Genomic DNA, 21,513 nt, shown 5'->3' with positions numbered 1-21,513 from the left:
CTGAGGAAACAAACAGCCTCACTCAGTAAGCTCCGTCGTCCCTTCTGCATATTGTGCGACAATGGAGGGCGGGGCGAGGGGGCTAAGGAAAGGGACCCAGTGATCAACCACGATCCACCAAAACCTCCTGGGGATCTACCAGTAGATTGCGATCAACCTGTTGGACATCCTTTGTGTGGTTCTTTCAGCCCTGAAACCTAAAATTCTGTTCACTTTATTAAATTATAAAAGACAGTGAGCACAACCTGGCCAAAACCAAGTACGTAGTTTGAAGTTTAACAAATTGCAGTGGACTAGATTAACTAAACACATTGGCTATACAGTGTGCTTATATCTTTCCAAATTAACATGGAAAAATATGCACATTGGTCTTCACTATAACACATTCTGACAACTTATGGTTGTCAGTGTATTCTCCCAATATGACTTGTTTATTTACAGATGAAATAGTATTGTGGGGGGGTGGAGAGGAGATGCAGCTTTATGAGATGTCTCCAACAAGTTTTAACTTTCTAAATGGACTTAGTGTCATTAAAGTTTGAATGCTCAGTTACTTAATTTCAGTTGCTTACGTTTCTTGTTGCCTATATATTTTATTTTTAAAGGGAATGCCATGGGCTACGTCCGAATGATAAGATCTGGTGGACTTCATTGCTGTAGTAGTGCAATTAGGTATGCAACCAAAGATTTCAGCTTGCTTGTCTATGCTTTTGTAAAGCAAAGTGGGGAACCTGTATCCCACAGACCACTTGCACCTCTAACCTATTTTCATGCCAATCAGAAGCTGCAATTTGGTTTTTGAACGTTTTGGAAGTCGAACGGACTTCCGGAACGGATTCCGTTCGACTTCCAAGGTACGACTGTATGTCTTCTCAGATTTGGATAGGGATAGTTTTATTTCGATCAAATCTGTGTGAGGTTATATATAGATTCAGTGTAAAGTATTATGCAAGGCTCTCCTCTCTGTAATGGAGCAATCTTGATAGTTTGCATATGCTATGTAATACTCCCCCTCCCCCCAAATCATGCTCCTCCTTGCTATATTCTTTTTTCTTCTTGGTTAGACTAGAAAGCCATTCCATGGGATTTGTGAGCCAGAGAATCGAGCAATGTGGAGGTCAGGGTTCTTTTTTAGAAAGCAAACCTTTGGTCATAGTGTAAAAATAAAAGCAAGCTTGTGATAAAGATCTGAACAGAAGTAATGTAAGAAATACGAAGCTTAAGTTAGTGTTTTTATACATACCATGATATATAATTGTGAATGAATGAATGAATCGCATATGAAACTTGTAGGTTTGTTCCTGATATTGAAGATATCATTAATTTTGAAGAACTTGTGAAAGAGGAAGGTCTTGCTGAAGAAACACAAAAAGCAGCCAGGTAACCTTACTTGATGCATCAACAAAATTATTGCGCAAACTTTCCTTTAAAAACCGCCTCAAAGCATTTTCAAGTGTCTCTCTCTTTTATAGGCAACTGGATTCCGTACTTAGTGATCTCACACGCAATTCTGCAGAAGGCACAGAGTATTTCAAAATGCTTGTGGATGTGTTTGCTCCTGAGTTTCGCAGTTCAAAGAACATGCACCTACGCAACTTTTACATAATTGTTCCACCATTGGTTAGTTTTGATCTTTCTCAGTTGGTTTAAACGATAAGCCATTTAGTTACATGTGCTTGTGTTGAAACTGGTAATTTTTTGTAAGGTTGCACTAAGTTTATTAAATCACCATATGAACTGCCCCCCTCCACTAGGGTATGGGGGGGCGTGTTATATGCCATTGTGTACTGATACCCATAAAAAGCATGTCCTTTTCATGTAGAAAGTTACAGGCTGAACCGTTACCTGAAACCCTTTAACAAGGAATGCTAACACGGCTGGGAAATACTTGTGTCTGAATGAGCAGATGGACACCAAATGACTGGCTAGATGAATTGTTAATCAGACTCTGATATTGATATAAATAATCTTGAATAACAAATATTTTTAAAAAATACTTCTGCTCCCCCCCCCCCAAAAAAAAATGCTTGAGGGGATTTGTAATATATATATATTTGGAGAATGTTTAAATACTGCTCTAGAAGGGACTGTAAATCTCCAGACAGGTAGCAATTATTGTATGAGAACACCACATTGTGGTGTTCTCATACAATGAACACATTGTGTCATGGGCAACCTTTGCTCCCCCAAACTCCCCATCTGAAAAATCTGGTGAGAAAAGTGGGCTATCAATCTGGCCTGCAGGAAAAAAATCATATTTGACTGACTGGTAGGATATGCTCTGAATCTGAATGAATTCATGAAGACCTCTCCTCAAGTAATGGGATGACAGAAGAGCTCTGTCACCCAATATGCATGGGAGCTAGGCAGTTACCTGATAACTTACTGCCTTTTGGAGCAACTTCTTGTGTCTTGTTTTTAGGCCCTCAACTTCATAGAGCATTCAATCAGCTGCAAGGAGAAGTTGAATAAGAAGAACAAAGCTGGTGCAGCTTTCACCGATGATGGTTTTGCCATGGGTGAGTTCAGGAACCATATTGAGTCTTCTTGCACGGGTAACTATCATAAATTGCAGGTTTTGAGGTTTTATATGGAAGGGGCCATAGTTCAGTGGTACAGCACAAGCTGTGCATGCAGAAAGTCCATGTTTAATCCCTGGTTTCTCCAGTCAAAAGGATCTGAACCAGTGGAATTGTGAAAAGGATATATCTGCTTGAGATCTTGGAGAGTTACTGACAGTCAGAGAACTGTTCTAGGTGGTTCAAAAATCTGACATGTATGAAGTATCTTCATACGTTATCATATATAGCTCTCAGCTAAGTGTATTCAAAGTGTGCCCGACAAGATACAGAAAAGATGCATCCTTAGCTAGGTGGTCAGTGTGCAGTGTTGAGGTGAGGGGTGGGGGGGTGGGGTGGGGTAGAGAATTGAGTTTTCCCCCATGGAGTTACCTCAGTGGATGATGATTGAGTAGGCTTTGTTTTCTTCGATCTGTAATGGATTTCGCAAACATTCAAGTGCTTCTGGCAAATGTTTCACAGGTGAAGTTTCTTCTCTCACAAACAACAGCACTCACTTGCTTAAGTGATCCCCAAAGCAGATTGGAGAGAGGATTTTTAAAAATTGGCACCTTGCTACCCTTTTCAGATTTTTACCGTACTCTCTTCCCCATGAGCAGAGATGCAAACCTGATTGTGAGCTTTCTGTGGGCAGAAAACCTTTTTAAAAAATGTAAATGAATAAATATTGATACGTACCACTATATAAGCCTTGTATAACAAGTATACAACTCTGAAGACTTGTAGAGAGGGGGAAAATTGAGCTGGTGAGATGATTCTGATTTTAATGATCAAAGACCTGTTTGAGGTACATGTGCAGAATACGTTTGTAAATTTTTACTGCTTTGAAGAATGGGGTGCTTAACTTGAACGACTTGTTTTTTTCGTTTTTGTTTTTTAATCTGTAGGTGTAGCTTACATTCTGAAGCTTTTGGACCAGTACCAAGAATTTGACTCTCTCCATTGGTTCCAATCAGTTCGAGAGAAATACGTGAGAGAGATCAGAGCATTAGCAAAACAACAGAACGTTCAATCAGCTGTCCAAGATGAAAAGCTGCTACAGACTATGAACCTTACTCACAAGCGACTGGAAGTTTGTTTGCAGGTATCAGTCTCTGTCAGAGACCAGGGAAAGGTGGTGGGAGGCGCATATATATATATAAATATTTAAGAACATAGAAATGCCAGACAGCAAACATGGCTCCTTTTTGGATAACTTTTCCCCCTAACATTTAATTAGTGGGTATCACACCTGAATCTACCCTTCGATGTAACCCTGTAAGCATGAAGAATAGGCTGCAGTTAGGCAGAGAGAGCGGCACCTTTACAACATCCAGCCAAATGCAAGCTTTATTACTAGCTGATGATAAACTTAAAAAAATAGATTTGGAATTGGGGGTCCTCAACAAGTAAAGTGTGGGGATTCCAAATGAGAGAACCACTCATTTGGAAGTCTTGAGAACCACTGATTTTTGAGTAGAATTGAGGGGCACAGGAAATGGATATTTACTGACATGCTGCTTTTTAGGACAGTGACATTTGTAGCAGACGTTACGTTTATGGGGTTATAAAGTTATTGTGGAAGGAAAGGTCTGCAGGATTTATTTATTTTTTTGTAAAAAAAACAACTTGCAGAAACAAAGTGGAAATGACCAAATTACTAGTAGTGTGTCAGGTATGAAGCAAACTTTGATTTGAAAGTGTAGTTCTGCCTTTCCCCGTATTTGATCAATAAAAAACCAGTGCAATTGATAGTGCAGATAAAAATCAGGAAGCATTGTAATTGTTTTTTAGGGGGCTTCTGGTATCAGTGCACTTTAATCAGGTACTGTGAAGATTCTCTTTCTGTGGCATGATAAGACTTGCTGAGAATTTCTTTAATCTTTCATAGGAGTTTGAACTGCTTTATTTCTCACTAAGCAGCGCAAGGATCTTTTTTAGAGCCGATAAAACTGCAGCAGAAGAAAATCAAGAGAAAAAAGACAGAGGTTAGTAAAAAAATAAATCTTCTTGTCTCTGGGAAAGTCATGTCTGTGGTTAAAAACAAAAGCATTGTAAAAGCAGTGCTGAGAATATAAAATTCTTGTGACGTTCTACTTCTTTTGTATTTCAGAAGAACCTGGAAAAACAAGCAATGGGGACCTGTCCAACTCTAGTTCTGCAGATCCTGTTGTGAAATGAGAGCCTTGGTATGCCTTTTGATTCTGTACGATGTAATTATGCAGCCCCAAATTTGTAAAAGTATACTGGTGATCGCTGAGAATAACAATCACGCTTAAGCTGAAATAACTCCCTGCGTTCTGCAGATCTTTTGGCGGTCTTGGGAAAATGTTCATTTCTTTAAACTGCTCCCACGTCGCCAGGGATAATATCACGCTGGTATTTAGCACTGTGGTATTGGTCCCTCCACAATGTGATTCCCGATTACTAATCTGAGGAAGTGGTGTTAGCCCGGGCCGAGCAGATGCGGGGTTTCGAATGGTGCAGAACAGGAAGAAAACGGGTGGATATTGGCATGATATTTTAAACAGACTTTATACATGCATATAGTTTAAATTCTATTCATATTTCATTGCCTTTTAATCAATTCTGTCTGTAAACCACCTTGAGTCCCCTCAGGGAATAAGGTGATATATTCAGAAATATATCATCATTATCATCAGAGTGGCTTTTAAGATAAATATCTGCTGTACCAAAATTGCTAGTTTGAGCAAAAAGGAAAGAAGCAAAACTAGCAGGTAATTGGTGCAGCCCTAGTTGGACAGAATGAAGTGTTTACCTGCTATAGTTTCCTTCCTGGTTTGTAAGGAATCACCATTGTATTTGCCATCTCTTATTGCAAAGGAAGTTAATATGAATTGTTGGAGCTGCTTAACATGTTAAAATACGAACAGAATATGCAATACATCTTCAACTCTTTTTTTGCTTTGTTTTATAGACATATAGAGCAATGGTGATTTGTTGAAACAGAAGGGACCAAACTGGCATGGAACTTTTCACCTTCTGAATCTGATAGTGACCCAGAAGTGCCATGAACTGTAGAGTAACCCATACTCTCACAACTAAAAAAAAAAAAAAAAATTGCAATTCATCCTTTCTGTTGACATTTCACTGAAGTCTGTTCTTTAGCCTAATGTATGATTTTTGTCAGGGAGATTTGGTGTCTTATTTTGATTCAGTTCAATAACTTAAAAAAAAAAATCTTTTGCATTTGATTTAATCACAACCTTGACATTGCAGTTGCTGCTTAATTCTGTCTGTGTTCACTTCAGCACTAATGTCCCCATTTAAAAATCTGTCATAGTTCATAGACCTTTGGAATCCAAAGAACATGCCAACTTAGAGGGCCAGTCTCTGTCTTTCAGAGACTGACACTGTACAAACATGTAAATTTAAGGCACTTCTGTTATAATAAACATTCATTGCCATTTCTGCTTTTTTGGCCTCTAATTTGGGAATCCTTAGTTTAGGGCATCCCATGTGCCTGAATTGTGCAGTGCTAACCAAACTAACATGGTCTTGGTGACTCATAAAAACAAACATCTGTAGCCTTCATTGGGGTCTAAACTCATGTACATGCTCTGCTTCTGTGAATATATACATATGTACAGTCCTATGGCTTTCTTTGTGAATATAGAATGGTAGTTAACTGCACTCTGAACATTTTTCATCATGTAAACCAATTTAATAGATGAACAGTTTTAAGTCTTTACTGTGACTTCCAGTTTACATTTTATTTTTTTTGAGCAAGTAGTAATACATTCCTTCTGGTGCCATGGCATAGGATCTTATACTTCATCACACAGTTATGTACATGTGATGGGTTAAAATTGTGAATACCTGCAGCTATGTTAAAAGCAAAAACAGCGGCACTAAAAAGATACCGAGGTACTATTTTTCCTTTACCCTTCCCACCTTTAAATGCTGTTTTCAAACATGAAAGCAACACCTATGGCCACTTTTTCATAGGCTCAGTTTGCAAAAGCCAGAAATAAAGGGAAGCCTTCTTTTCAAATTCTTACGCATGGTTGAATTGTCAGGATCTTCCACTTCATGAATTAACAGGATGTGGACCTATAAGCCTCTTCCTCTAACAAAAGTCTAAGTGAAGAACAAACCCCCGGGAGCAAACATTTTGTAGGCTTAAAATGACTGTTAATAATAAGCTTATTTAGCCTAGCAGGCGTGGTAAAATGGGTCAATACAGCAATGCTATCATAATACTTTTTGACTGTGCACTTGAATGTTTGAGTCCTGCTACATGTTGTCATTGAAGTAAATTTGACAAGTCCCATCTGATTCAGTTAGTTCAAATTCTCAGGAAGGAAGGGGACCAAATATTAACATGTCTTGCTCTAATTCATTTTGCAAAACCATTTTGTTTCATTATCTCAGGTTTCTTTTGTTCTGTTTGATATTCTGTACATACTGTTAATAAATGTAACTTTGGAAAGTGGATTTATTTTACTTCGTGTGTACTCAGTCTGAGACTGGTTTTAGTTTTCATAAAGCAGCTAAAAAGTTGCATCTTTCATATGGCATATTGACACCAGAAGAAGAGCCTGAGATTTTATAGTGCAAATGCTATAGTTTCATGCTTAGGAATAGTTGTTAGAATATTTATGTCCTCTTTTCTGAAGCCAGGACAAGTTAAGCAACCACAGTTCCAAACATTCACACCATTCAGTTTAGTTCAAATAAGACTTTACTCTAGCATTATTGCTAAATAGTTGCATTGCAAAATGTGGACCCTGTTTGTTAACATTAAAACATATTTTAACATCAAAAATATCCACCAGGGTTGGGGAATCAGGTGAACTTCATTAGATCTGGCTCTGTTCTTGAATGTTACTTGAATTTAAGATAGTAAACCCAGAACTTCTCCCACTACAGTACTGCTCACCCCAGAAGCATCAATGCCACACTGGTAAGATCATACAGACAATATTAGGCTTAGATTGGTCCTTGTATGGAGAGCCATGCAGCCTTGATACCTGCTTTCATTTCTAAGTCGCACAAGTGCATCTCAGGCTGCCTCCATCTAGGTTATAAACAACCACCCCCACACTGAACTGAGCTTACTCTTGAGCAAGCCTCCTTTGTGTTAAACCTAGAAGGGCACTAACTCAACCTTGTAGATCAGTATGAAAAAGAAAATGTTTAGTTGGCTCAAGTGAGAGGCTGAGACTTATGAGGAGGTTAATGCAAGTAGCTGCTAGTCTACCTGCCACCTCATTCTAGGGCAGAGTGCCTGCTTTACTGAATCTACAAGTATGGTCCCTGCAAAAATGGTAGGCACTTAAGAGAGATATTATCTAGAGTAAGCTTTCAGTATTAAAGTATAAAAATAGATAATAGGAAAGTGATTTATCAAATAGATCTGTAAACAGCCTAGCTCAAAATAGTGTTCCTGTTATCCCTCTCAGAAGTACAACAGAGCCTAAAAACTTCACACAGAAGCAAACACATTTAACTATCACTGGTAGCAATCAGTAAGTGACCATGTTGGGAAAGAATTTCAAAGATTGTCAGTTTACCACACCAGAAATCCAGACCAAGCTCTCCACATGCTATCTCTTAAGTACTCACATTGGATAGTTGAGAGAGTGTGGGCTATTATGTGCAACACCACTGCCACTTAAAAAAAAAATACAGCTTATGCTTCTGACTCCTCCTGCCCATCTCCCTGTACTGTGTTGTCCTCTTCTGACTGCTCATTCAAGAGCACGAACTTCCCATCATTGGTTAGTGGCACAGATGACATTAACTGAGCTAGTGCTTCCGGATCCTATAATGAAAACACAATGAGAGTCATTGGAATAGTTATCCAACGGTTTGCAATTATCTGTCATCAGGGGGCCTCAGTTGTTCTCAGCAACCTAATTCGTTGCCTGCTTTTAAAACAACACTAGATCACACTGCTTAAATGAGTTCTAAGTCAAGATGATAAAAACAGTGAATTGACAAGACTAGATTAAAGCAAGCTTCATTCCACAATGAGGATCCTTGCGTGCTTTGGATTGGCTATATAGTATGCTGCAAAAACAAAGCTGAAATTGCAGCTCATTTTCAATGTGCCGACACCCAGGCACACAATCTATGTGGGACTGTGCCCCCCCTCCAAATCTCTGGCAGCTGCGCAACACAGGTGCACATGGCATGGTGATATCGCGCGGCTCTGGGCCCCTTCAATTGCAGGGGCAAGGTGATGTACCTGCCAACACCTATATATAGCTAAAATGGTATTTGTAAACTCTTTACCCTACTGGGTTGATATTGTGAGCTTTATGGGTACAACATGCTCTGCTAGTTAACGTGTACTTGAAAAATGCAGAGAAACTAATAGTTAAGTCCTTTGTCATTCAATTTATGTTTAAATGCATTTTATTTAATGTTGGTGCAGAAACTTGCATTTCTCAATATGTACAGGAAGACCTGAAATGGATCCAAACAAGTAACAGTAGAAGAAAAACCCCAGACAGTTAAAGTTCCTGTTTGGGTGGCAGGCTAACACACAATTTGAGGCCCTGACTTAATTTACCTGCGTTGCCTCTGTCATGATTTTTTCATCGTCCATGATCGCTTCCTGCATTTGTCCCATTCACTGTATTCTGGGATCCCCAACATAGAACCACCTATGGGCCTCCTGCCCCTTACAATTTTTTAATTCCCCCCTTTCCTTTCTTTTTAAGCACAGGTGGGACTGAACTGGCTGGTAAGCAAAGTGCTGGCATCCAGGCACCCATCAGAGGCCAGAGTTTAGGCTTAAAAGCAAGATTCAGTACTGTATAGATAGGGAGAGTGAAACATTACCTTGCGAGCTTCAATGATTTCTTTCCCGAGGTTTATCGCATAACAAATCTGCAGAAGAAGCAGAGATCAGCCTTAGGAAATTTTTCTGTTATCCTAGGACCCAGGTTAGAGCACCAGGAAAGCAGAAGTATGTGGTAGCAGTTCTAGACAGTAAGCTGAGACCAGGAGATAGGCTTTGTGGAAGTTTAGCCAGTTGCTGGCCAAACATGTATGGCAAAGCAGTGCAGCATAAGGTAATAACAAATAAACTCTGATGTTTCTCTTTCAGAATCTTATTTGTCTATAAATGTGGTCACAACAGGGTTAAGCAAGTGGGCAATGGATCAAGGGAATTGCTAAGGAATATTTGGGGAGTGTGTGTGTGTGTGCGCGTGTGCAAACTAAGCAAAGCAAATGGACTCAACTTGCTAAATGCCCACTAAAAACTTATTACGGATGACTACAATTAGAACAATATGTATTCTAAAAACCATGCAACGAAACGCATCTCCAGACCTTTTCGCCTTCGGTGTTACTCTCAAATACGTAAGCACTCATGGACTCTTCGCCTGGGGACTCGGAGATGGGAACCACAAACCCAATCAGTCTCTTGTTTTCTTGATGAGCAGCAAATTGTGTCACACTGGCAAGTTCAAACTGGAAAAACGGGTTTTACAATTTTAAAGACTTAAAGCAGGTAAACATTTAACAGCTTCCCCAGCTGGCAACTTGGCATTTAAAGCCCTGACTGCCATTTCTGCACTGTGAGAAATGGAAGAATATACTTACACTTATCCTCGTAACTTGGGTTTGCGGATCTATTAATCTGTTGTTAGTGTAAAGGGGAGGAAAAAAAGTAGATTAGGTCCTCTTCACAAGATTTAACAGCAGAGAAAGTACAGGAGCCCTAATCTGGCTCAAGAAAGTTGGGCCTTAAGCTGACACATCTTCATATGCTACTTGTGAGAAAAGGAAAAATGAGTAGAGATTGCTAGATGCCCTTAACCAGCCATGCCCTTTTCCGGATTACTCCATTCCCACAACCGGGGAGGGGAGGGTAGCAAGTGGTCTTCTTCCATTTTTCCTCTCCAATAAGCATTCATCATTCTGTGGCTGCTAAACATTCTCAGTCTTCATTGATCTATTTAGTTTTTAAGGTTGCCCCCTTAAGGTCCCCCCTCCAATCCTTAATTATTGTAACCCTTCAGCAAGTTAACTTAGGCTGATGATAGCCATTATCCTCTTCTCTGTACAGTGGTGCCTCGCAAGACGAAATTAATTCGTTCTGTGAGTCTCTTCGTCTAGCGGTTTTTTCGTCTTGCGAAGCAACCCTATTAGCGGCTTAGCGGATTAGCACTATTAGCGGTTTAGCGGCTATTAAAGGCTTAAGGGATTAGCAGATTAGCTGCTAAAAGGCTATTAGCGGTTTAGCGGCTTAGAAAAAGGGGGTGGGGAGCGGAAAAAAATCTCAAGACTCGCAAGACATTTTCGTCCTGCGAAGCAAGCCCATAGGGAAATTCGTCCTGCGAAGTGCATCGAAAAATGGAAAACCCTTTCGTCTAGCGGGTTTTCCGTCTTGCGAGGCATTCGTCTTGCGGGGTACCACTGTATTTATTCCCACCCACTCCCTGGACTGTATACGCAAAACCACACACACACCAGACCTTAAAAGTGCAATATGAAAAAGCAACGTGATGTTTTTCTATTATGTCATGTACTATTATGTCATTCCACTACGTCTCATCCTACAACAAAAAGCTTCCCTTCTCTGTGGTTCTTAGCCCTCCACATGTTGGATGGAAGGTAATTATTCCTGACCACTAGCCACGGCCGATAGCACTCCAACAGCACTTGAAAGGTTACCAGTTCACTATCACTGTTGAGAGATTCTTTGATTGACCCTTCCATCCTAGATATGCTTCCTTGGAAGCAAGTATTTCAGAAACTAGTGTTATCGGTAACACTTGTAGCTGGATTCAGTGATAAAGGTAAAGGTACCCCTGCCCGTACGGGCCAGTCGTGTCCGACTCTAGGGTTGTGCGCCCATCTCACTTAAGAGGCCGGGAGCCAGCGCTGTCCGAAGACACTTCCGGGTCACGTGGCAAGCGTGACGAAGCTGCTCTGGCAAGCCAGCACCAGCGCAGCACACGGAAACACTGTTTACCTTCCCGCTATAAAGCGGTACCTATTTATCTACTTGTATTTAGGGGTGCTTTCGAACTGCTAGGTGGGCAGGAGCTGGGACCGAAAGATGGGAGCTCACCCCGCCGCGGGGATTCGAACCGCCGACCATACGATCGGCAAGTCCTAGACACTGAGGTTTTACCCACAGCGCCACCCGCGTCCCCCCAGTGATAGGATTCCGTGATAGTTACTTCCAAAAGAGGTAGGGATTAAAGGTACTGTAGCATATGAGAACTAGGAGTTGAATCCTAATGAACCGAAGGTCTTTGGATCCAGCAAAGGTTCCTAATAACCAGGGAAGAGGAGCTATCCCCTCTCACATCAGTCAGGGACACCTAGGCCTCTGGAGGGACACAGGGGAACAGGACATCAGCAAAGGTAATCTCCTCCCGCTGGCCTTAGCAAGTACCAAGAGTACCCTCTTCATGAGTTCCAGCCCGCTCACAGGATCAGCTCACAGATTCATCAGACCTCACATCAATGCAGACCATGCAGAAGAAGAAAGCAAGCGAGGAAGTTTTGCTTACTTCAGGTCGTTGCTGGTGACCAAGAGGTGGGATTCCGTTGTGCGGAAAATGTTGTGGATGGCCCGAGCCGCCAGCACCTGCCTCATTGCTTCGTAGATCACCTCAACCGTGTGGTCGGATTTGACCGCCATCGATCCTAGAAAACGGACTACAAACATCTGCTGCAAGAGCGAATCTGGGGGAAAGGAAATAAAAAAAGAGGACAGAGCAACTTTCTCCTTGTTTATCCTGCCTCTCAAGTTAATAGGATATCTGATCCCCCCCCCCCCTTGTATGCTGATTTCTCTTCTTCAACATGAATGTTCTCATGGCAGTTTCCCATTTATGGATGCTCACTTCTTGATTTCAAGCAGTGATGGGAAAGTGTGAATGGGTCGCAGATCTAATCTTGTAGGGCAGAGATGCAGAACTTCTGGTCTTCTGTGTATTCTTGGACTCCAGCTCCCATCATCCCTAACTACTGACCAAGCTGGAGGGCACTGATGGAAGTTGCAGTCCAACAACAACAAAGAGGGCTACAGGTTTCCATTATCCCCTTGCCCCCTGCTTGTGAGCACTCAGAAGCATTTGGCCATCTGCAGGAATGTGGGATGGTGGGTGTTCTTCACAAGACAAACCAGGGATGGGGAAACCTGTGGCCTTCCAGATGTTGTTGCCCCAGCCAGCATAGTCAAGGATGGTGGAAGCTGTAGGCTATCAGTATCTGGCCACAGGGTCTCCCCTCTTTGACAAAGACCATGGTCCCACCTAAAAAGTGGAGCTTGGGGCACCATTTGTGACTGAAGAGAGTTTACCCCATGGATCAAATTTACAACAGACCTTGTAATTTTAGACAGCTTTGGGGCTCAACAAGACTGAAGTTTATGAACAGCAATCCCCAGTCAGTTCTCACCTGCCTCATCCTCTTTCTTGCCATCTTCTGACTCTCCAAATGGGTTTGTGCGCCTGTTAAAATACACACAGGGCAGGAGTTAAGGCTACTTCGCCAACCTGAGAGAAGGAGTCAAATGCGAAAGGGAGCACTTTGTCAAACTCTCGCTGGCTGTACCTGCCACCCCTGTTCTGATCCAGGAACTCCGTTGCGGGAAGCACAATGTCAAACTGAATTGGCGTTCCGGGTGCAATTAACTCGGTGGGTTCTGGAATGCTGGCCGGCTCGTTTGGGGCTGCCCAGTCATTCTGCATCTCCACATTCTTCACATCCTGGCTAAAGCAAAAGGAGAGAGACAGAGAAGATGGCCCCATATGAGAAAGACAGCGCTGTGAGAGCTGGAAGGGAGGGAGGATTCCTAGAGAACGGACGAGTGAGCATTCAGTCAGGGTCTGAGCTGACATTTAAACATCCTCACCAACAACATCCAATTCTGGATAGTTAAAATGTGTTTTAAACAAGGAACTAAGACATCATAACTAGGAACTAAATCATAATGCAAGGGGGGGGGGGTCAGCTTTTACAGGACAATCCACCTGTCAATCACATGACATCTCCTGATGGACAGGTGGGTTGTACTGCCCACCTGTCAAAATCCCTTCTGCGGGGTTCCCAAGCACCGAGAGCCACCTAGCCACCTAATGCATTTATGTTGGCTACCACTATCCGTCTCGATGCAATGCACAACAAAATAAACAACATCAATCTTATAATCACCATACAATAAAGGAAAAGATGAGAATCCGAAAGATAACTCTGCCTGGGCTAAGATAAAATGAAGGAACACAACCCACTGAAATAAGGCACCGGCAATGCATCTTTAATAGGTGCTGGATGTTGTTACTGTTGGCACTTGTCTAAGATCTGCAATAAGGGTGTTTACCCAGAGTTGGGACTGCTTAAGATCCAATTTGCACATGAAACTGAATGATGCAGGTAGCAGTTATCTACCACGTGTAGATTAGAATGTAACAGCTGAGCTATCCATTCAGGAAACTTGTGGAAGAGCCTTTCACGTAAGGGACTGCTTCAGAACACAGTGGGGGAACACTTGCTCCCTCTGTCAAAACTGCGATGCTTGCAGAATGCCAACACGTCAAAAGTTAGACTGGCCTTCTTCCTGAGGTGCTAATTTTCTTTGCGGAAGGAGCATCCAAACCTCTCCAGACTAAGATGGCTAAAATGTTACCTGGGGGATTGGTTTTCCTGCTTCTTCCCAAAGCTCGTGATTGGCGTCACGGCTTGCAGCGCTGTCTGATTCAGCCTGATGGCAACGGCCTGAAGCAAAGCAGAAGCACAGCCTTAAAGGAAGTTGTGCGATATTACCCAAGCAAACATTGAATCACAGATCTTACTGTATGTGAGGGGCTTGTTTGAGTTATCAAAGCATTTCATTTCAAAACCTACTTACTTCAGGATTGTCAGTAAGATAGATCTGCCGAGAGATGTTGTTGATTGCACATATCCACTGGAAGAGGAAAACAAGAAAGAGAAATGCCAGAGATTTCAATTTAGTTCTGGAATTTTAATTTCGTGAGTAGAAACAAAGTGAAATGTGCTCACCTCCTCATATTCTTTCTTGCTTTCTGCCTGAAGGGTTATCCCTCTGTAAAAGAAAACAAAAACCACACCATCATTTTCTTTCCTTGCCCCATTAAAGGATTTGAAGCAGAGACTACATACCCAACTAACAGGCAACCTACATTTCTATTCAGCCATCTTTGACGGAGCTAGCAGAAGGCAGTGGAAGGACTCCCAGAAACTCAGTGGAGCTTCCTCCACCCCCACAAAAAAAATTCTATAGGTGACTAGAGACCTCCCTGAAGGTGAGGCTTATGCTCAAGGCAACTCAGTTAATGCAGCCAGACTGAAAGATGCAAGGCCTTGTTTTGGGTAGGGTAGTTGCTCCCTTCTTTATGGTCCAGTGAAAGCTGGACAATAAAGAAGGCTGATCGCCGAAGAACTGATGCTTTTGAATTCTGGTGCTGGAGGAGACTCTTGAGAGTCCCTTGGACTGCAAGAAGATCAAACCTCTCCATTCTTAAGGAAATCAGCCCTGAGTGCTCACTGGAAGGACAGATCGTGAAGCTGAGGCTTCAATACTTTGGCCACCTCATGAGAAGAGAAGACTCCCTGGAAAAGACCCTGATGTTGGGAAAGATGGAGGGCACAAGGAGAAGGGGACGACAGAGGACGAGATGGTTGGACAGTGTTCTCGAAGCTACCAGCATGAGTTTGACCAAACTGCGGGAGGCAGTGGAAGACAGGAGTGCCTGGCGTGCTCTGGTCCATGGGGTCACAAAGAGTCGGACATGACTAAATGACTAAACAACAACAACAACAGTTGCTCCCTAGCAGAAGACCCGGAACACATACGGTTTCCCTGTAGGAGTGGTGATCTGAAAGCAGTAACGTCGGTCTTCGCAGTCGACTGCCATCACAGAGCAGTTGTCCAGATCCTGGATCAGTCCCCCGGCGACGGCTCCCCTGGGCTGGCACATCAGGTTCCCACCTTGAGTGAAGAAGTACAGCCTGTCCCAGGTTGTAGTCACTAGGCCTGTTTTGCTGTAGGAAAAGACCAGAGCTTTGGTGTCACCCTCACACCAGCAGCAAAGCAGCAGGATTCACTCCCTCCTCACAGCCAAAAAACAATCCTTTCAGGAAAGGGAACTGAGCAGCATGTGTTTTCTAAGGTCAAATCCCACCCACCCGCTTCACCGCACACATTTTAAGACTCCCGCTATCTTTTTGTAATGTCAACAAGGCATCTTGTGGGACTTGAATTTTGTATTGTGGCAAAAGCACATGCAGGCACTTTTCATTATCCCACAGCACAAGGGACATCATGACAGCTACTAGTCGCTGCTTTTACTCTCTTTTGGCTCTTTGGTTTTCTGGCACATTTTGGGGGGAAGGGACATGTGATTCGCATATGCAGAAGCCTGGTTCAATCCTTGACAACATCTGCAGGGGAACAGGAAAGATCTCAGGCATCAGCACTTGAGAAAGACATGGAGTTCTGAGGTCCAGAAAAGGAGACGTGGAGGGCCACATAACCTCCGCCCCCCCCCCCCCCCGAGCTGAGGTACTAGATGTAGCATTTTACTTTTAGGAACCTTAGGTCGCAATTTTGAAAAAGCCACTCCCGAGCTCGAGAGGGGGTGGGGTTGTGGGCTCTCGCCCGCGACCACAGTCTCCCGGGGCTGGGAAGCCCCGCGGGAAAGTCAGGGATTCCCCGGCCTTAATTATTATGCATCTCCCCCGGGCCAGCCAATTGGCTGGCGAGGGGGCGGGGCCGGCCAGGGCAATTTAAGGTCAGGGCTGCCCTGGCTCGCCCCTTTCTCTCCTCGCACGGGCTCCAGATCGCTTTTGGATCGCTTGGTCGTCCGTTCTCGTCAGCTGGAAGCAGGGAAGTATCTTTTGCGGTTGGGGCGGGGGTTTTTCCGGTTGCTTCGGCTTTGTCCACTTTGCGGTTGGCTTGTGTGCTGCATCAGGCTGCTGTTTGTCCCTATTTGGGAGCTAGCGTCATTTCCCACGAGTGCCTGTGCTGTGTTCCTCCTTATCAGCCTTGTGTCCTTTCCCAGCCACCCCCCCCCCCCCGTATCGATTTTTCCTACTGTTAAACCGACCGATCTGCTGCTGCCTCCCCTGCTTCTGGCCAGCCTCGGGTGCCTGGTGCCGCTGAACGTTGTTTTCCCCCCACGTGCGTTCAGGACGGGGGGGTGCTCTTGCTGCTAGCATTAATTGGAGAAGCAGCTCTGACGGTCGCAATTTTGAAAACCCACCGAACTAGCTAGAGTACTAGCCCGTCTACCATGCCAAGACATGACTCCCTCCCAGGAATCTTCCTTACTTTCTAAGGTTAAGGTAGCCAGCCTTCTGAATCAGGTTTCTGTTGATGAGAGGCGACGCTGCGTCAAAGTCAGGCGTGTACGCTGATTCGCCAACCGAAAGCAGATCTTGCTGAGATACCCGCATAGCTTCTGCCTCAGTGTCCAATTCTCCCTGTACGCTACAGGAGAGAATAAACATCAAAGCACTTCATGGCCATAGCTTGCTTGCTTAGGCTGTCCAACGGATGCAGAGCATACATTTCCTTTCTCTTCCTTAGAACATTTGATTGGTTTTATAATAAAATGGCATGGACGAACTGCAACAAAATCTGCAGAGCATTACACGCACACATCAGTCATCTATAAGGAACTGAGCAGGAACACGGTCAAATAACGGGTTCATTGAATGAACCACCCCCAAGGCTTCAACTATCTGTGACACATCTTCTCCATACGTAAGCATGAGTGGCGGGAGGCCTGAGATGAACAACCCTTCTATTTACCTAGCTGATATATGGGAACCATACCTTGTCGAAATGTTTTTGGTTTCTCAACACTTCTTCTGCGTTCAGAAAGAGTCAGATCCCAAGATTTCCCTTGCCACCTCATCAGAGATGCACAATATATTAGTAATACTTTGTTAAAAAGTAGTAACAATTTATTTAAAAATTATTAAAATGTACATGTTTATTAAACAATGTAAACAAACAATTTATTAAAATTTACATGTTTCTCCAGGCACTTAAAATGAGACAAGTGGAAATGTAAGAGCGCACTTTCATGCGTGTTTTTTAATCCTAGAAGCAGCAACATGGTTTTCTAGACACACTTGCATCCTCTGGCTGCCAGGCTGGTGCCAGACTTGGAAGGGGGGGAGCTCCTAGGCATGGTGACAATGATAAGACCCTCTACTCCCTAACCAGGACTGAGAGCAGCCCTGCCTAGGCCAGTCATGGGCACCACAGGCTCTCTCTGCCATTGCTCTGACAGTCACAGCATCACTCACTGTCCTCCACTGGCACCAGGCAACACTTCAGCCATGTACGGGTAGCAGTACTTTTGAACCGGAGCGAAGCTGGACTCCCATTCAAAAGCAGCCCTGCTGCCAAATTCACTGAAGGCTGTGGAGGGCGTCATATCTGAATCAGGCAGGTGAGGGGTCCTTCCAAGCCATGGGGACCCCTGGCCAGGGCCCCACCTGGCTATGACTGCTGGTGTCAGACCTCATGGTTGCTGCCAGTCATAGCACACTCATTCTCAGAAACAGCAAAAAAGAGCAAACAGGCAAAAGCAAGCTGGGACGATCCATTACCTTTCAACCATGCCTGAGACTGAAGATAGAAAGCTGTCCATTTTTTTGGTGAACATCTCAGCTCCCTTCTTAAAAAACTTAATCTGAAGAATATAAAAAGAGGGAGAGCACACACGACTCCTGAATATTTTTGTCGGAAAACTCCTTGCAGTAGCATGCGAGGGGAGGAGGAGGGACACTGGGGTTTATATGATCCAACAAACTGGTCTTTCATACTGGGAGTCAAGGAGTTGTTGGCTAGGGAGCAGGGTATATCAGGGGCAGGGAGAACTTTGGCTCTCCAGATGTTGCTGAACTCCCAACTCTCATCATCACAGGCAAATGGCTGTATTTGCTGGGACTGGTGGGAGTTCAACAGCATTTGGAAGAGCAAAGGTTCCCCATTGTGGTCTACATCTTAGAAAGAGAACAAGACATGTGACCCTGCAACAAAACATTGCTTGGTATGGGACACTCTGTCTAGGGTCCTTTCCGGTCAACCATGCCCTCTTCCAGGATTATTATTGGCACCTGTCTGTCTCAGGAGACAATGGAGGAGTTCGCCTTCGGGGGTAAAGTCAAACTGTTGGAGAGTTACAGAGCCTGCTGTGGCTGTAGAGACCAACAAGGGAGAGACATGTAATGTCGCAACTGTGGCAGACGAAGGCGTCTGGTTTTGCTGCTATAGGTGCACCAGAGTGTTTCTTCTCTCTGCGCTCCTCTCAGGGTTTATTTCTCCTCTGGTCACTGCTGTGGACACACAACCTGACTGTCTGTCTTCAGACACTGCAGTTGTCTGCAAGGGATTGATTCCCAGGCGGCACAGTTGATGTGGCCAGCCTTCAGGTTATGTATGCAGACAGCTTTGTGCCAGGACTGGACTGAGGGGGATGAGACGGAGGAGGAATGGTGGAGACTGTCCCCCACTCTCCACCTGAACTTCCCAGAGAAGAGGAAGGCAGTATTGAATTACAGCAGTGGTTTGAGGAAGGTCACAGCTCAGAGACAGGTGAACAGAAGAGTTGGGAGAAGAGAAGAGGGAGCCAGAGACAGAGCAGACAGCTGACACGTTATCATTGGAGAGCATATCTGACATCCCTTCTCCCAGAACTCAGTGTGTGCTGAAAATTGAAGAGCAAAGGATTCAGAGACAATTAGCCCCTGGCAGCCACCATAAGGGGAAGTGCTGTTGCTAGAAAGGGAAGGGGAGCTCAGTTGGAGCAACACCATTTTTGGGAAGGCTGCATTCCCTCGTCGTTCTCTGTGAATTATTGAGTAAATGGCTTGGTAAGAACTTTTGGGCTGCCCCGTGGGAGGGAGCTGATTTTCCCTGAAAGCTGACACTTTGTGACACAGAACTGGTCTGCGAACGGGCCTGGTGCCTGAAGCTAGCTCCCCGTAATAGCATACCCTTGGGGATCCTGCCATCGTCCGTTCTGCAGACATGGCATCAGAGTGCATTAAATGTATGGTGTGGATGCAACCTTGGTCTGACGTGTCAGGGAGTGCTGGGTTTGTCCTGCCAGCAGTTTTTAACTGAACCATACAATGCTCAGTGGTTTCCAACAAGCTCAGCTGCAGCGAAGAAGGGTTTGCTGCCCAAGATGCTGCAGCTAGGATATGTACCTGGGAGCGCGTATATCCCAGCATGGGCTCCAGCATGGCGATTCTCTTGCGGTACTGTAAAGCATTAAGGGCACAGTAATACTGTAGTGACGAGAGATGCTGCTTCCTCCGGGCGCTGGCTACCTCTTTGGCAACTTCCGCCTTAAGCTGAATGATAAAGGAAAGGAACAGCCAAGTGTCAGCAGATGAGCCACTGCAAGACGGGGTCAGCAGTGCATTGAGCAGGCAGTTAAATGACACCCAAGTGCCACTGAAATCACTGTGACTATAGTACTACTACTACTACTAATTTATTATTTATACTCCTCCCATCTGGCTGGGTTTCCCCAGCCACTCTGGGCGGCTCCCAACAGAATATTAAAAACACGATAAAACATCAAACATTAAAAACTTCCCTAAACAGGGCTGCCTTCAGATGTTTTCTATAAATCAGATAGTTGTTTATTTCCTTGACATCTGAAGGGAGGGCATTCCACAGGGCGGGCGCCACCACCAAGAAGACCCTTTGCCTGGTTCCCTGTAACCTCACTTTCCGCCATGAGGGAACCGCCAGAAGGCCCTCAACACTGGACCTCAGTGTCTGGGCTGAACGATGGGGGTGGAGACACTCCTTAAACGATGGTCGTTTAAGGCTTTAAAGGTCAGCAACAACACTCTGAATTGTGCTCGGAAATGTACTGGGAGCCAATGTAGGTCTTTCCCGACCGGTGTTATAGTGATTCATTATGAAGAGACTTGGGTGCATCACACCCTTCTCAGAATTGTACTTATCATGTGGAAGATGTATATACACCATTCACCACATTGGGGTTATTTGCATATGCATTAACAAAACCTTTCGCTTTCTCCCCCCCCCCCCCCCGCTCCAAAAACCATCTCAAACATCCTATATTAGCATTTAGGAAAGGGCAATGGTGAAGTATCTGCTTTACACACAAAAAATTCAGTTTGTCTGAAATCTTGGAGAGCTCCTGTCAGTCTGAGTAAACAATACAGAGCCAGATATGGCAGCTTCTTGTGTTCACAGAACTGTACCCTGCTGAGGACTTTTCATTACATAAAATTCATCTTATCAAATGTGCCAAGATGTTGGAGTATCTTACCTTTTCATTCTCTCTCTTTTTGGGTAGCCTGCTGTACTTTGCCATGGAGACGTCGTGTTCTGCAAGCATCGAAGGCACAGTTTAGCATCATCACTCAAGCACACCGTCAGCAAAATTTCAGTCAAATGAAAGACCAATGTGAAAACATACCATTGCTGGCAAGGCTGAAGAGATCCTTCAAAGTGCTTACTTCTAGGAAAAAGCAGAAGGCAACAACAAAGGGTTTGCACATTAGTGCAAAGTTTCCATGAGATGACCAGAGATGTGCCAATTAAAACTTTGAACATTCGCAGTGACCTTCTTCTCAAATTCCACTGCAACTACTTGACTTCATGCAAAGAAATGTGCCATGTATTTATTTCCTTAATTGGCCCAGAACTGCTTCAGTCCCAGGTTGATATTATGCAGCAGAACAGTGGCAGAAATGTTCTTTTTGCAAACATTTAACTGAACTAGCAATCCTCCTTGAACAGTAGAAACACCACAATGAATAGGGATGGAGAAGCCTATACTCCAGCTGTTGTTGGACTACAACTCCCATCATCTCTGATCACCAGCTGTGCTGACTGGGGCTACTGGGGGCTGCAGCCCAATAACACTAGCAGGAAGGCCACCGGTTCCCCACTCCTGGGTCTAGAAGCTGTTGCCGTCGCTCAGGTTTTAGCCCT

The 21,513-nt window shown here is 44.0% G+C and overlaps 2 protein-coding genes across 4 annotated transcripts in view; one reads left to right on the top strand and one right to left on the bottom strand.

Annotated features, from left to right (window-relative positions):
• Window positions 1–7,016, top strand: part of WASHC4 (WASH complex subunit 4) — a 37,217-nt gene extending 30,201 nt beyond the window's left edge. For both annotated transcript variants that reach the window (XM_083400197.1, XM_083400198.1), the window contains exons 27-34: window positions 606–672; window positions 1,294–1,380; window positions 1,473–1,620; window positions 2,423–2,519; window positions 3,467–3,663; window positions 4,450–4,546; window positions 4,672–4,747; window positions 5,497–7,016. In XM_083400197.1, the coding sequence (XP_083256323.1) occupies window positions 606–672; window positions 1,294–1,380; window positions 1,473–1,620; window positions 2,423–2,519; window positions 3,467–3,663; window positions 4,450–4,546; window positions 4,672–4,739 (761 nt within the window). In that variant the 3' untranslated portion in view covers window positions 4,740–4,747; window positions 5,497–7,016. The remainder of the gene's footprint in view (window positions 1–605; window positions 673–1,293; window positions 1,381–1,472; window positions 1,621–2,422; window positions 2,520–3,466; window positions 3,664–4,449; window positions 4,547–4,671; window positions 4,748–5,496) is intronic.
• The window catches only part of APPL2 (adaptor protein, phosphotyrosine interacting with PH domain and leucine zipper 2), a 28,068-nt gene continuing 12,776 nt past the window's right edge, over window positions 6,222–21,513 (bottom strand). Inside the window, exons 6-21 of one of the 2 annotated variants that reach the window (XM_083400207.1) lie at window positions 20,996–21,034; window positions 20,846–20,904; window positions 19,743–19,889; window positions 18,138–18,220; window positions 16,846–17,004; window positions 15,369–15,557; window positions 14,556–14,598; window positions 14,404–14,460; window positions 14,182–14,270; window positions 13,110–13,268; window positions 12,954–13,006; window positions 12,062–12,236; window positions 10,140–10,176; window positions 9,867–10,007; window positions 9,372–9,419; window positions 6,222–8,346 (exon numbers count right to left, since the gene is read on the bottom strand). In XM_083400207.1, coding sequence (XP_083256333.1) covers window positions 8,215–8,346; window positions 9,372–9,419; window positions 9,867–10,007; window positions 10,140–10,176; window positions 12,062–12,236; window positions 12,954–13,006; window positions 13,110–13,268; window positions 14,182–14,270; window positions 14,404–14,460; window positions 14,556–14,598; window positions 15,369–15,557; window positions 16,846–17,004; window positions 18,138–18,220; window positions 19,743–19,889; window positions 20,846–20,904; window positions 20,996–21,034 — 1,610 coding nt within the window. In that variant the 3' untranslated portion in view covers window positions 6,222–8,214. Of the gene's footprint in view, window positions 8,347–9,371; window positions 9,420–9,866; window positions 10,008–10,139; window positions 10,177–12,061; window positions 12,237–12,953; window positions 13,007–13,109; window positions 13,269–14,181; window positions 14,271–14,403; window positions 14,461–14,555; window positions 14,599–15,368; window positions 15,558–16,845; window positions 17,005–18,137; window positions 18,221–19,742; window positions 19,890–20,845; window positions 20,905–20,995; window positions 21,038–21,513 lie in introns of both variants that reach the window. The other variant, XM_083400206.1, reaches the window with a different exon arrangement.

This window comes from Podarcis tiliguerta, assembly GCF_965153285.1.
Source record: "Podarcis tiliguerta genome assembly, chromosome: 10".
Lineage (NCBI taxonomy): Eukaryota > Metazoa > Chordata > Lepidosauria > Squamata > Lacertidae > Podarcis > Podarcis tiliguerta.
Note: the sequence above shows the minus strand (reverse complement) of the source record. Positions and strands in the feature narration are given on the sequence as shown.